At 41.2% G+C, this 15,365-nt stretch overlaps 1 protein-coding gene across 4 annotated transcripts in view; it reads right to left on the reverse strand.

Moving 5' to 3' along the window:
• Positions 1-2,161: 2,161 nt before the first annotated feature.
• Positions 2,162-15,365, reverse strand: part of HOOK3 (hook microtubule tethering protein 3) — a 94,108-nt gene continuing 80,904 nt past the window's right edge. For 2 of the 4 annotated variants that reach the window (XM_080372039.1, XM_080372042.1), the window contains 2 exons: positions 14,093-14,229; positions 2,162-4,699 (listed from right to left, as the gene is read on the reverse strand). In XM_080372039.1, coding sequence (XP_080228165.1) covers positions 4,684-4,699; positions 14,093-14,229 — 153 coding nt within the window. In that variant the 3' untranslated portion in view covers positions 2,162-4,683. Of the gene's footprint in view, positions 14,230-15,365 lie in introns of all 4 variants that reach the window. The other 2 variants (XM_080372041.1, XM_080372040.1) reach the window with 2 other exon arrangements.

Below are 15,365 nucleotides of genomic sequence, written 5' to 3' on the forward strand. Positions count from 1 at the left end.
TAACTTGGCCCAGAAACCAAACCTCTACACATGTGCACATTGCAGTTTTGAGATGCTTGTCTGCGGGGAAGGAGTAAAGGCAACTGTCTTGTTACCAGCCAGAAGGCCCAGGTGGCAGAGATGCTCCACTGCCTCCTGGGGCTCTGGGAGCACCCGAAACGGGGAAGCAGTGGATACATCTGGTGTGTGAAGAGTTTTCCAGTTACATCACTTCATGTTCCTTTGCTCTTCCCTGGCATACGGGACATTCACTTCTGGATCCACCTGCTTTGCCAAATAAATGGGGCTCCCTGCTGCTCTGAGGCCATTTTATTCTCCTAGCTCCTCAGGAAAGGGAACTACGTATGCGTGCCTAGCACTGGTGGAAGCACTGGTGGAAGCTCCGCACTGCTGTGCTGTCGTGTCCTGTGCTGAAGCACAGTGTGGCTCTGCCCTCGGCCGCAAGGACTGCAGCCCCGCTGGTCTGCTGGCTCCTGCCTGCGGAGCACGGTGGGGTGCACACGTTCTGGGCTCTGCTTTGCTGCACAAAGGGTCGAGACAGGCCAATGCACGCAGAGATTGATTTGCAGGTATTCATGTGCGCAGCATAGCGCTCAGAGTTACTCGTGGGCAAAAAGATCTGAAAGGGGGAACTGTGAAAAGGAACCGTGCGGCTTCTCACTTGTGCTTCCGCCACGTGTCCTTTTAACACAGCAGCGGCTGCTGCCTCCCACAAGAACATCTAATGCAGCACAAGGATAAACACATTTGCAATACGGTGGTAAAAGCAGCCCCTGCAGCTGTGGGGTGTGTCGGAGAGGCACCAGTGGGAGGCATCCTGCAGTGCTGCCGCTTCTCTGTTGGGCCAGCATCTGTGAAGGGGTAAGGTGGCCACAGTTCCCTTGCAGGACTTGATGTGGAGGAGCTGGAGGGATGGGGAAGGGAGAGCAGAGGCAGGAACAAGGGATTGTGATGCAGGTCTCAGAGCAGGGCTGGGGTATGGTAGGGGGTGGACTGGGACGGAAAAAAGTACAGCAAAAGGAAAAAGCAGCTGGCAATGGGGGAAAAATGATAGGACAAGAGAGGGGATGGCGGTTGGGGGCAGGAGATGCTGCAGTAATGACCAAGGTGAAGAGGAGCGACTGAGGGAGGCAGAGGACTGGAGTGAGCACTACCACCTGGAGGTGAAGCTCTGGGAACTCCCCATGTCCACCTTACACTGCCTGTGGCTTGGGAGACTTCTGGGGTTCTCCTGCCCTCCCCAGCCAGCAAATACCTCACCCCAGCTGTGCCCCCAGCCCCGTGGGCTCTCCCGCTACCACCACAGCCATGCTGCTGGGGCTGAGCTGGCACCAGGGATGCAGGCAGGGGATGCTCCCGGTTTTGCTCTTTTCCTTCTACAAAGCAGCCCCTGAAAGGCTGTGGCAGGATCTTCCTGCATCCTTCGCAGCCCCAGCACCATGCATGACGCCAAAAGGCTCACTATTTCTTGCATGCTGCTACCTTCTCGTTCACAACTAGCAACGTTTACCCATGTCTGACAGCACCTTATCCTCCCACCCCAGATGGCAAAGCCGCTTATCAGCACACGAAGGAAGGACAGATGTTTCTGTCCCTATTAGCAGCGGTTTTCCCCCCACCTTTAGCTACCTCTGCAAATAAACTTCCATCAGCCAGAGAAAACGTCTTTGTCTGTTCAGCCTTGGCCCTTTAAGACGCAAACCATGTCGGGCAGCTCTTGCTGTGATGGGGCACCCACATGCGATGCCTCCCAGCAGAAGTGAGGAGGTTTGTGGTTTCTGGTGTCCTCCCTGCTGCTACGTACCTGCCACCCACCCTCCCCCACACAGCCCCAGAAAACGTGTGTCCAAGATGCCATTCGTGTATGTAGGAATCAGACAGCCCAGGTGTAGCCATGCTTTGTAAAAAGTCCTCCATTTTTTTCCCCGGCAGTCCTGTAGTGACTGATTCAAAGTGTGTTCAAGGGCAAGGTTTGCATTATCCATGTCATTCCCACTCCACTGAGGTCCCCGTTGGTCACTGCCTGGCTGCAGCAGCTCCCACCAGCTACCGTCATCTCACACCGCAGAACAGCACTCCAGACTCACATCAGTAACTGTGACCTGAACTGTGCGCTGGCCTCATTTTATAACCAGGTACCAAATAAAGGAAAACAAGCACCTACATTTTATATAAGCATTTATTTACAACTTGTTTAACAACTGTACACTCTTCTGTCACCTTGGAAGCATTAGTGTATTTAACTGGGAAAAAATATTAAAACTTTTGATTCCAATTATCGTTACTGAGTATTTTTTTTTTGTCTATATACAGATATGTATATTAACACTGCTACCATGACAATCTGGTAGTTACACAATTTGTAGATGAACTGAAATGGGAAATTAATGTTTTGACACTCTAGGTATCCATTCTTTTACAGAAAATGTTTCACTGGCAACTTTACAAATAGTTACTTTGATAATTGATCAACACTTAATTCAGGACTGTCAAACAAGCTGCTATTAAAAAAATAAAAAGTTTTCTATGCAGCACAAATGAAGTTAGTACATCAGAGACATGCTGGAGATCACCTCTGAGCTGTGAGCTTCATGACAGAGATGCTAGGCTAATCTAACTACAGTAGCCAGCCCGCTCGCTGGAACTTACTGGCTCCACCTAACATCTCTCTATTGCATTAGCGAACTCAGATTTGGCCAAGCTAAACACACTGACACACAAACATCTTCAGGCTCAACAACAACTGATACTTAGTCTCTAATTTGCACAGATCACTTGCTCAGCTCCACCGTGGGACACCTTGCAGGCAGGTAAACACAGACATCCCCTCCTGCCCTGCACAGAACCCCTGACCTCGGGGCTCCTGCACCCAACTGTCTTGGGGCAGGATGCTGTCCCAGCCAGAGCAGCACTTGCAAATGAGAAACAAATCATGCCTTTAACACTCAACAAAAAGGAATTTTTCTAAGAATGCTTGCCCTGAACATGTAAGAAGGGATCGATGGCTAGGACCTGGAAAGACACAAATCCTTTAGCCCTCTGTTGGTCTCAGTCTGATGAAAGTGCTGCTGTCTCTGCTGCAGGAATACCCGGCCGGTGGCTACCAGACACAGCAAGGCACCATGATCCCCAGGGACTGAACATGTGCAGTGGTGCAGCTCTGCCCAGAGCCCCACTTGACAGGCCAGGGACGAGGCGTGCACTGGTTTCTGTGACCAGAAGTGACTGCAGAGACTAGTGCACACAATATTCCTCCAGCATGGGAGTGCTCACATGGAAAACAGGGCTGGTAGTTACGCTGTGGCCTGAATAAGCAAAACCATTCTTGGAGTAAGCAGAGTACATATGCGTTTACATTTTTGCAGGATTAAGATCCAAGTGAGCAAGAATGGGGTTTCTCTGCAACCAGACTTCAGCCAAACCACTTAACAGTACTCATCATTCAGACTCTCTTCAGATTTTCCAGCAACTCCTATGGCTTCGAAGCCCCCTTTCCCATTCATTACATACTAACTCCTATACAATAAACTTCTTAACTTCGAACACTACAGCACCCCATCGTATTCTGAATCTTGCCAGTACTGGATGTCCAATACAAAACAAAGATACAGTAGTACAAATGTGCAGATATTTAAGAATATTAAATAAGTAGCTTTTTAAATTAATATAGGCAGTACAAAGCATTTTGAGTTACACTGTCTACATATGGCAATTCTTATAGCTAGACTTCATAATACAAAGAAACAGCCAAGCTAGTGCAATTGGGAATTAAATAGCTAAGACTGCTATAAGGAGAAGAAAAGAAAAGAAAAAAAAATAGTACAGGTGAAAGATAAATGACCCGAAGTATAAACTGGCAAGGACAGTCTGCATAATACTGAAAGTGTAGACGGCTTTCATACTTATCTCCATTCACGTTCTTTCCTCAGATTGTTTTAACAATTGTACACAGACTTGGAAAAAAAGTTTCTGAAAGGAACTGACAACACAGCTAAAATGTAGAGGAAAATACAACAGCCACAAACTACTGTGTATATACATAGTAAGGAAGCAGGCAGTGTCCGAACAAAATACCACCCGGTAGTTTGCCTGGCTCGGAGATTATCAGATGAACCTTGCCTGGTTTTCTAAGGAAGATGGGAAGCCAAGCAGCAATTCCTTAGTCATTTCTCCTGGTAAGACACCTCCTTCGCTTTGCTTTAATTATTTAAAGATTCAAAGTGGATCCTTTAAGGGTACAGGTGCTTTGAAATTTTAACAGCAACCAAAAGATGTTTCTAGGAACTCATTAAGACTAGATTTTTATAGTTCAGTATAGGAAAAAGTTGCAGGAAGTCTGTGTGTTAATACTGTTAATCAGAATTAAATAAAGTGGACAGGTGGAAATAAAATGGAGAGCTGACAATGCTCTGTCAGTTTGCAGAACACCTCCTGTTGAGTTCTGAATACTGGATTTCCTCTCTCCTAGCCTCATAGGAGACTTTTTGTGAAGAGAAAGAGTAAATGGAAGTGGGAAATGGGAAAGCCACTCCCCAGGATGGTAAGCTTCTCTGCAAGTAGATCTCCCTTTGAAATCAGATGGCCATGAGTCTTAAGTGTAGAACTGGTTAAGTTTTGATTATGTAGTCTGGACAGAAAAGCAAGTCATGCACTGAACAGTCCCTGTTACAATAATGCTGCAGGTCATGCAACCACATCACTGCAAATAAAAGAATAAAGAAGAAAGTTAAAAAGCAGATAACATATTACCTTTAAAAAAACCCAGAGCACAGAACAGGTATTTTTCAGAGCAGTTTAGTAAGGCTGTTTCTACTTAGGAGTCGTGCAAATTCATGGGGAAAACCCCTTGCCAGAGCCACTCTTCAAATTAACAGGAAGGTTACATGCCAGTAATTGTAAAGAGCAGCAAAACAGCCTTAAACAATACCTAAATTTAGACATAATTCAGAAAAATTTAAAACAATTCTGAGAAAAGCCCTTCAAGGCACCATTATCAATTAACACAGCTACGGAAGAAGTACACAGCAGTGAAAACATTTCAGGCATTCCTGCTGTCTGTGAGTACAACAGTTAAAAAAATCAAAGCAATATAAAGTGAAAGGTGCCTGTCCAGTACGGCGTGTGGTTATATATTAGAGGACAATCAGGGTCATAATGACTCTGAGCCTTTGAGCTCTGAGCACAATTCAAAGACTTTAAGTGTTTGTTTCGTCAAAGCTCATCCTGTGTGTGAGGCTACAACAGCATCACTGCCACACTACACTGGTAAGTTCTATTCATTGCATGAGAATACAGTTTCGAATTGCAAGAACATTATATGTATTCTTGTTGAAATAAGCTGAGTAGAAGCCACTGAGCAGTCCCAAAGAGAACATCACAATGCTGTGGAAGTGAATCTAAGTTTGGAAGAGAACTGGAGAGGCTGGCATATTTCTCCATCCTTGCTGATGCGCTCTCTTCTTCCTTGGCCACTCTAATTGGAACGGAATGCTTTACAAACCAGCTACAGGGATTTCAGCTTCCACAAGTAACACAAATATCCCCGCACAGCATGGCACAGCACTAACTGCTTGTTCTCATTTTCACATTGCACTCACTGTGATTGATACTGCAAAGAGCAAAATGGCTTCACCAGACCGAAATCAAAGCATGCAAACTGTTTCTCTCCCCACTTCCTCCTTCCTAGTATTGCACTGGTCAAAAATGAGGGCAAATCCAGGTTAAATAGATAAGAAAGAGTATTTATAGCTGAACTCGAGGACTTACTGCAAAAAAATATCTGCCTTTCTGCTGTAAGTCCTGCAGCTTGCACATCCCTCTTTTCCTTCTCATCACAGAATACAAGCCATAGTTGAAAACCAAATAGACATAAAGCAAATGAAATAAAATGTTTAAAAATTAACACTTTCAACACATTCAAAGACCTTGAGAGTGTATTTGAGCAATCATAATCTGTTAAGCTTGCCTGGCGCTGCTGGGGTGCATAAACTTATAGAAATCAGAGTTAATAATGTGATGATCACTGTAGTTAGCCTATTAAAAAAAAACATTCAAGCTGTATAAGCATGTATCTATGCTATAGTGCATAAATCAATGTAGTCTACTCTGTTAGTCTCACCCGGCTGTAACTTAGTTCAGACGTTACTTAGTAGCACTTCAAGTGTCCTGTTGCACATAAATGGAGATGACATTGAGGTTTTGCTTTGAGTCAACAGTACTTTTGAGAGGTCTTGTAAACTCAGGACAGTGTATCCTCTTTCAAGGATGCAACAAATTCATCTGACAGTGTTGTTTCCTGACTAGAAATTTCTAATCATCACAGAAAAAAATTTGTCAATTCCTTTCTCTTGGAGAACTCCTCAAAAATAATATATTTTAAAGCTACCTGTTGAGGCAACACTTCAGAAGACAACAGAGCTGCAAGACATGAGGGTAAATTCACTCAGCATAATCTGTCATTGCTTCTGCAGCATCTTCAGAAAGAGACAGTTAATGCAGCAGATGATGTGTCTATAGAGGAGTGACTTTCTCCTACTTCTTTCCTTTGCCAATCCAAAATATTCCCACTACAAGTGAAGGTTCATTGTCAGCCTGAGGGATTGTTTCTTCCTGACGCATTTCCCTTCAACATTCAGGGCCTAATCCCATTAGCTCTACTTCATTACAAGTGGTTATCTGTCCCTTAAAAGTCTTCCTTAACTTCTCACTGACGTCTTGTTTCTTCAACACACAGACACGACTGGGACAACCCCAGCACATCGAAGCCACAGAAGGGACGGCAGCCTTTTTCATTCACCTAGCCAGCTGGGAGGTACCTACCAACGCAGGAACTTCGAATTCAGGGCGCTGCTCACCCCTAAAAGACCCTGCCCACAAAAAACCCCATGTCCTCTCTGAGCAACTACTTTTTTCCTGTTCAATCCAGGTTTGATCCTAAAGTGAATCAGGCTTTCTGCAGCCAAGACCCTGCTGTCCATAAGCAGTACTTTCTAACGCCACCACCAACACTATCAGACCAATGCGGTCTACTCACTTTCCAAGTCCAACACCAGACACTCTTCCCAAAATACTTCTGCCAAGCTTCTGCTTTGAAACAATTGCTTCCAGATTTCTCTTTCGGCAGATTCCCTAGCTTCATTACCTAGCTTTAACTGCTAAAGTTTGTTCTTTCTGCACCTATTCTGTCTTTCTCCATGGTATTTCCTTGAGATTTTTTTAAAGAAGCCTTTCAACCAAGAATCCACTTTGCATTTTCATAACTCTTACAACCAGAGAATACAAGGTGGACTATAAATTCTAAGAACAGTGCCCTTATAATGTCATGCTTATAACTATGCAAAGTTCTGAGGGACACTGCTATATAAAAGCTTCAAAATCTCTCTCAAAACCTCCAGTACCTCCATGGAATAGGTTTACTCTCCTGCATACTTTGATGACTGAGAACTATGTTCTCCGTTTCACAGAATTTTAAATTGCATAATGAATGTTATATTCAAATCCAATTTAAAAGTCTGAGATGGTTTCACTGTAACTATTGTATAACTCCATAAATATTACAACAGTTGGGATTTTTTCTTAAAATTCTGCTCATTTTCATAAGCATGCTAACAATTGGCTTTTATGTTGATTTTCTCTTCTCTTAACATTAGGGATAATCATTAGGCATTCAAGTTTCATTTGCAGAATAAGCTATCCTATACCTGTGGAAATAATTGCTTTTGCAGTATTTCAGATTTGTGCTATCTTACAGTAGTTAACAGCTCTTCGAAGTGCTGACAAATGACTACTTTTGTAATGATTAGAATAACTGTTCCTCTTTCTGAAACGTGATACTCCTTTAACTTATTCATCTGATAGTAAAGGACCTTTCTAATGTGAAGCAATGAATAAAGGCACCAACAGCCAAGGAAGGCTTCCCAGCTGTCCTGGATTTCCCTCTATTAGCAATATTTTTCATGTTGTATGGATCAGTCTGTGAGATCCAAAGCAACAAGACAGCAGCAAGAAATTTTTATCTGACAAACGGAACCTGCTTTCAGTCTGGAATTGACATGTAGTGCAACAGAGACTGCACAATACGCAGTCTTCCAAATGACTTTATGCACACAGCAAACAGCAGCAGAGGAAATTCCTCACTTGCCACCAGAACCAGCTAATGCAGACATCTGCTTCAGGACAGCCCTGCATTACCTTGGCAAGGCCTAAAGGTGAAGGTTAGAATCCAGGGCCATAGCAAAGTTCACAGCAAAACCGCCCCTCCACAACTAATAGGCAAGGACTTCAATTGTCATGAGCTCCTGCTGACCCACGGGCTACAACCTGAAACCAGATCAATTTGCCTGGGAAGCTGCCTCGGCTGTACTGCCCAGTGCTGCCTTGGTGCCCCACAGGACTTTACGGTTTGCCGTGTTTCCTAGAACTCCTCAGTCAACAGTCATTTATTACCTAATTCAATGAGCTGATACTTGTAAAAAAATTAACTTTGTGTCCCAGTATTTCAACAAATCCACCGAAGTCAAGTCAATAAAAAACAGAGGACAGAGTTATTACGTCCTCAACATCTCCGAATGGTACAATGAAGCTGGCAGCAGAGCCAAAATCTCTGGGGCCTCACTGTACCACATGGATGAAGTCTGAAGTTGCTGTGGCTGATAACGATAGCTTCTGCCTTATTCACATAGGTAAAGCCTTTAATACTTAATCAACTGCAATTCAAAATTAATTACCAACCCACCGTGCCCAGCTCCAAAAGCTCAGGTTCTGTTTCATTGTTTTCAAATTAACACCAAAAAGCAAAATGGTGAAAGACATACTGCTCTTCAGAGTTTTGTACTTAAATAGTTGCTTGCATCAGTCTCCTCCACCTCCAAGCTGAAGAAGTCATCCCTTATTTTTACTTTCAGCCTGCAGAGTCACTGCCAGGCTTCTGCTCCTTTTTTGGACTTCCAGAGGGAGCAAGGCAAGGTAATCAGTCATGCCAGGACAAGTTCTTCGTTCCTTGAAAGTGACAAACTGGAGGTATGGCTAGAATCCTACCTAGAATCTGGTATCTGCCACAAGCCAATAATATGGTTTGGCTTGTAGAGATGTTCTGAGTGCAAGTGTGATTCGTTATTTGCTCCTGCACTCACCTATGAGATAATGCAAGATTACACTTCCTCCTGTTGAAAGGCACAAAGTCCAAACGCAGTGTTCTTCCCCATACAGAAGGGAGCTAGACTGCTCAGATTTATGAGGGGACACGTGCCTGGGCTGTGTTGCAAGTTTGTAAAGTTCAAAACCTCTTTCACTCAATGTCTTGTTTACCTGATCTTTACATTTAAATTGTTATATATAATGATTCACCTCTTCATTTTCACAGAATGCTAAATGTATCATACTGCTAGCATCAGCTGGTCGTTGTTTCAAGGAAGGGCTTCTGAAAAGGTTTCTTTATAAGTACTTGATTTCCTGAGATCACATTCCAGACATAATCCAGCTACTGAACTATTCTGTAGGTGACACTGCTGAAGTATGACTACTTGGCTTAGAGGAAAAAACACCACTTGAAAGTATTTCCTGACAGAGTAACCTCTTTTAGCTGTTTATTTGCACAATACCAGTGAGGAAAATGCCTGCAAAATTTGCTAAACTTCGTTTGGAGGTACCAAAGTTCATCCATACAATATTACTGAAGAACACAGAATCCCCATTCTATTTAAAACATGTGCAAAAATCCGTAAGAAGTCAGTATGCCACAGCTGACTGAGTGCAAAAATACATCCCTCATCAATCCTTGCAAACAGTACAAATGTTGGACAAGAATAAAAACCTCTACAAAATGAGTAAAATTCAGGTACTGTTTTGCTTCATAAGAAAAAGAAAAATTGGACATATTCAGGACAGTCTTTCTCCAAATCACTAACTAGAAGAAAATCAAGCGGTGAAATGAAAATATTTTTGTTACCAAATCTACATAAAATGTCAAGACATCAAGACAATTAAATCCACTTAGAATCAGCCAGGAAGCTGCTAAGTGGATAGTCTCATATACTAGACTGAGGAAAAACTGAGGAAAAGCAAAAGCTACTTACACATGTTAAAATACCAAAGACTTTAAAAGCGCAAAATACTTTTAAATTTTCTTGACAGCTTGCATGTATCACTTACTATTTAAGAGCATCATAAAGCAGTAAAAGGAACAGTCACTGTTAATTCTTTCATACACAATTAATATAAAATCACTGGTGGTCCTTACATGAATAAAAAGCCACAGAAAACTTGCAGAAGCATTGCCGTTACATCAAGTGACATAAGAACAGGACAAGATTACCATTTGGTTATTTCCAAAGATATAATGAAAAGCATCTTGTAGCTATTAAATATTTACTTCACTTTACAATATATAAAGCTGTGTGCTCTAGTAATTCATTTTCCTTTGCACTGTGGTGGAACACACAACCTTTAAATTAGATTGTTCCAATTTTCACAGCACTTGAAAAATACATGTTATGATCCAAGTGGTTATGTGTTGCTATCATGAAAACGGAGAACTTGGATATTTTATTCTGTAATGTCTGATCAGATATGCTAACAACTTAAGTCCCCACCGAAGTATATGAACTGAACTGCAGACACATCCTTTAAGACCAGAGACTAAGCCTCTGCTCTGAATGCTGAAAATATTAATCTATTTAACTGTTATCTTTTATTGGCATTAATTAAATCTGTCAGAAAGATTATTCTGGGTGGATCCCCAGCACAGTGGTCAGGAACATACTCTCATGAACTCTTCAGCTGTTCTATCAGTAAAGAAACTTTTATCTTTAAGCTCTGTAGTCTGTAGGGTTTTTTTCTGTAGTGCATCAGGAAAGGATATAGCATTGGTATAGTAATTACCACTACCACTTTGATGTAAAAATGGTCTTTGTTGCCCCAGAAAAAGTGTTCCTAAAAGCTTATTAGAAGAATCTAAACTACTGAGATAATTCTGTTTTACAGGGATTTTTTGCCTATATTTTTTTAATACTGAAGATAAGACAAATAGACCTCACTCACTGGTAGCTTGTCTATACATGTGCTTATTCCTTGAAGTCACACTACGAACCCCTTCTTCTTCTTAATACCACACTACTTCCAGAGCTACATAACAAGCAAAGAAAATAATGAAGCTTAACGTTTTCAATAAGAAGCTGTTCCTGTGAGAGAGAAGGTTTATGATGTTTACCACCTGCACTCATCCACACCCAAAGATTAAGAATTTATATATGCAGCAAATAATAGAAGTAAAATGTTGAAGAACAAGGAACTAAAATTCCTGATGATTACCATTGCAAGACAGAACAAATGACTTACTGGAACTGGATAGCAAAAAGAGTGTATTTTTAGATTCTTCAACACAAATTCTGGGAAATACCAGAATTTCTACAAGTTTGTGAATTCTCAAAAGACAAAATGCTTGTTCAATCTTACCTAAAAATTACTATGTGCAATAAAGCACAGATTAATATTAGCCTTGTTTTGCTGTTTTGCTCTCTAATGCAAGTACATATTCTTGAAGGGAACTATAGAAAATGCTTCAGTGCCTTATCTTAGGGGAAAGGACAGACCAACCAGAACTACAACGCAGAACATAAAAGCCAACAACCACCAAGCAGTAAAAAGAAGCCATGAGAGATAGGAAAGCAAAAACTAAAAATGAGTCTTCCAATGAGCGTCTGTTCATCTCCTAACCATTAGGGGCACTTGCCCATCATCAAAACTTTGGAGGAAAAATGGCAAAACTAATGTTAAAATAATAAAAGCTAGAGGTTTTATTCTAGTGTGTAGGTTTTGTTCAGGTTATTTTAGACCTCCACTTAATCAACAGCAACAGGAAATTATATTATTAGACAAAATTAAGAGATAACACTTCACATTAACGTCCTGGTATTCTTTGCTTTCACAAATAGGCTTTGGCAGGTAACAGACAGAGCCAGCCAGATTAAAATAAAAATGGAGCTTTAGGTATTCTTAGGTTCTTTCTCTGGGCGATATAAAATGCTGTAATCTCAAACAGGAACATCAAATTCTCTCAGAGGAGCAATCTTATTCACTCCTGTTCACACATGGCATATGGTAAAGAGTTCTTCAAATTACTAGAATGGATTGCACAATAAGATCACTAAAAGACATCCTTCACGGACTGTGGTCATCTTGCCAGATAACACATATGACTTCTTGTCCCTTTAGTATTCTGTATCTCAGACAGCAAAATGAGTATCACCTCCCTGAGCTACAGAAATCGTCCTACACTTCCCTTACATTGTTACCTTTCTGCACACAAGAAGGTATTTTCACTAGCTTATCTAATCTTGCAAGCATAACCCAGACTCATCATACCTTGAAGAAGCAAAGAGAATTTTTAGAAAATAGGGTTTTTTTCTAAATGTGAGGCATAGTAGACAAACCTATATGCAATTAATAAACTTCAACATCTGTTTTCATATTACTGGGGGGGGTGTAGGAGGGGGTACAGAACTGATAAAATTTTTCAGACTCATACTGAATGCATTTCTTGGCCTAGATTAAAATATATGATGTACTTGAGGATAAAACAGTACCTCAAAGTGTCATTCACCTGTTCTTTACCCTTTAATCTAGGTGTGCTTGTTTGAATTACCCTTTGCTCATTATACCCAAGTTGTGAATTAACACAGACCTTCAGATGATTAATAAATGCTAGTATGTCTTTTCTCTAATAATATTCATGAAAGAATGTCTTCACTTGGGAGGCCATTAAAATAAGGTAAAAGTAAATTTATAAACCAGACGGCATGTATGTTAGGGTCCCAACAGTCTCTAAATGAAAAGATGTTTAAAACTGAATCACTGCAAGATGTATGTACATGAAACTTTCAACTCAGGTCAATACTCAGGTCCTCTGTGTCCATCCATTCTTTGACAAAAATGATACGGAGAGCACAGAATTAGTCAGGAAAAAGGCAGAACTCTGTAGGAACAGAACCTAAATTAACCATAGGGGCCACCACTAACCCCACTGATCAATGTGAAGGTGCTAAAATGACTGATGTAGAAATAACCAGCTACACACTAAAAAGGCAGTACAGTGAATGACAATCAATTTCCAGCAAAGCCTGCAACAAACTCACCTGAAGGCACTGGTACCGTTAGTAAGGCAACTGATACAACTGTACCCTGAATCAACATATTAAAAGCAAGTCTTTTAGTAGGGGATGACAACTAGTATACAATAACATCAACAATATTAATCAGGGCCTTGATCCATTATGTACTGTTCATCCATAATTATAAAATTGTAAAACAAATGACCTCTTTAAAAGGATGATGCAGTAACGTATTAGAGCATTCTACTAAATATTTCTCAATGTCTTTATAATATGTATTTAAGCATACACTTGATCAAGAAGAGCAGAACAAACCATTTGAAAATTGTCAGCTCTGCCAGCAAAAGAGGTAACACCACTAGATAAAGAAAAACCTGAAAAAAACCCCATCCTACTTCCCTATTACATGCCAAGAATAAAAGCAAACTTTGCATGTAGGAGTTTAAAAAAAAAAAATTGCCGTTAATATTTTTAGTAGCAAATACATTTCACAATGGTATTATATACTAATTTTGTGTTTCTGTAATGAGTTTTCAGCATTTTTCTGAAGCAACAGGTTAGCACATGAAATAAAAAGCCTAATTCCCTTTGAACAACGACAGTCTTATAAAGCGTAACAACCCTTATAGGCACAAATTTATCAACCGTGACAGGAAATTTACATTGTTACACAGCCCATATGAAGCTTTTCATAAGAGACCAGGCTTCATACAAATAAGATTATACAGCACTCCTCCAGATGTTTTCAAAACTTTGGCACATTCAAAAAATGCACAGAGAAAGAGAGAGAGATTGACTCCAAAAAATATATGCAAAGGGCAATACAGAACAATGAGAACCATAATAAAACCCTTTCCTGAACTGTAAAATAATAGTAGTGGAGAAAGAGAAAGGATGCTGGCTGATTTTCCTTGAATGTTGTCACTTGCAACAGAAGTGGCCTGGATCACAGGGCAGTTTTCTTTCTAAGGGCAAGGCTTCTCTACCTTGCTGTTGCTGGCTGGACATGACCAGGGTAAGATCTCCTTGTGCTCGTGGCTTGCCTCTGTCTAGCCAGGAAGGACTGTCCTGAGCCTGTACTAGCCAGTCTATCTTCTGCTGCTTTTTTATGCAGAGTCATTCCCTATGGACAAAGAGAAACTTCTCAGTGAATACCAACACATAACACTGAACAACTTTACTCATTTACATTGTCTTTATTATCTCCCTCTTCACCAACACTAAGCTACTTTGCATTTCAAACATGAAGCACCATATTTTCAAGGATTAAGCTAAGATATTCTTAATTCTTTGTGTGTTGTTTTTGGTGGGGTTTTTTCCTCTCTCCCCCCCATCATTGTCTGGGTTTGGAGTAACTGGTGAAAAGCAGGACCCCCAGCGTCCCAGATCTGAACACAGATTCTCCAAATAAACACGTGTTAACTGACTGGACCAGTCTTTCCAATGAGAAGTGCTTCCCCTCTCCACCCTGCTCCCCTTCAGCATGTTGAGCTAGAAGCATACTTTTCTTCTGAAAATAATTAAAGTATTGTCATCCTCTGTGAAAATACCAGCTCATATGGCAGGAGAACATTTTGAGAGAAAGTATGTTTTCAGCAGGAGGAAATGCAAGGAGGAAATGAGGGAAGCTGTGATGAGTTATGTACAAACGCAGAAGCTAATTAGAGAAAGACACAAAGCTACCAATGCTCATTTTAGTGTTCATGACAGGCTGTTGAATCACAGCTCTTAGCTCAGGCTTGTCTTCTGCTTGTCTGTGGGACTAACTTACGAAATCGGTCAAGGACACTAGTCATTTGAAAACGCCTTCAACATTTAAAGGATTCAGACACCCTGCTTAAGTACCATTTTTGGCTTACTATTCATGGACATAACAAGAACAAGAACAGCAAGAAGGAAACTTTTCCAAGGGAAGACAGATAAGAGGAATCTGAACTCCACGATGAAGCAGAATGAAACATGACTGTTACACAGGTCAGCAATTCTTTCTATCTGAAGAACAGTTTAAATGCAGCCACACTGTCAAAGGGAAGTCTTGAACGCATTTGACAAAAGTGAAAAATCTTTTGGCATAGAGGCCCAGCAAAAGCTGTACAGCTGTCACAGATCACTTCCTTATGGTTTGAAAAATTTAAGTGAGGGTCTTGCCCCTGTGCTTACCCTTTACATGGGGCTAAATTTGTTCTCACATTAAAGGGTTTTTGTCTCAAGAGCACTTCCTGCAGCAAGCAAGCTGTACTGCTTTTCTTGTGCCCCTTC

This window comes from Falco punctatus (assembly GCF_963210335.1).
Source record: "Falco punctatus genome assembly, chromosome: Z".
Lineage (NCBI taxonomy): Eukaryota > Metazoa > Chordata > Aves > Falconiformes > Falconidae > Falco > Falco punctatus.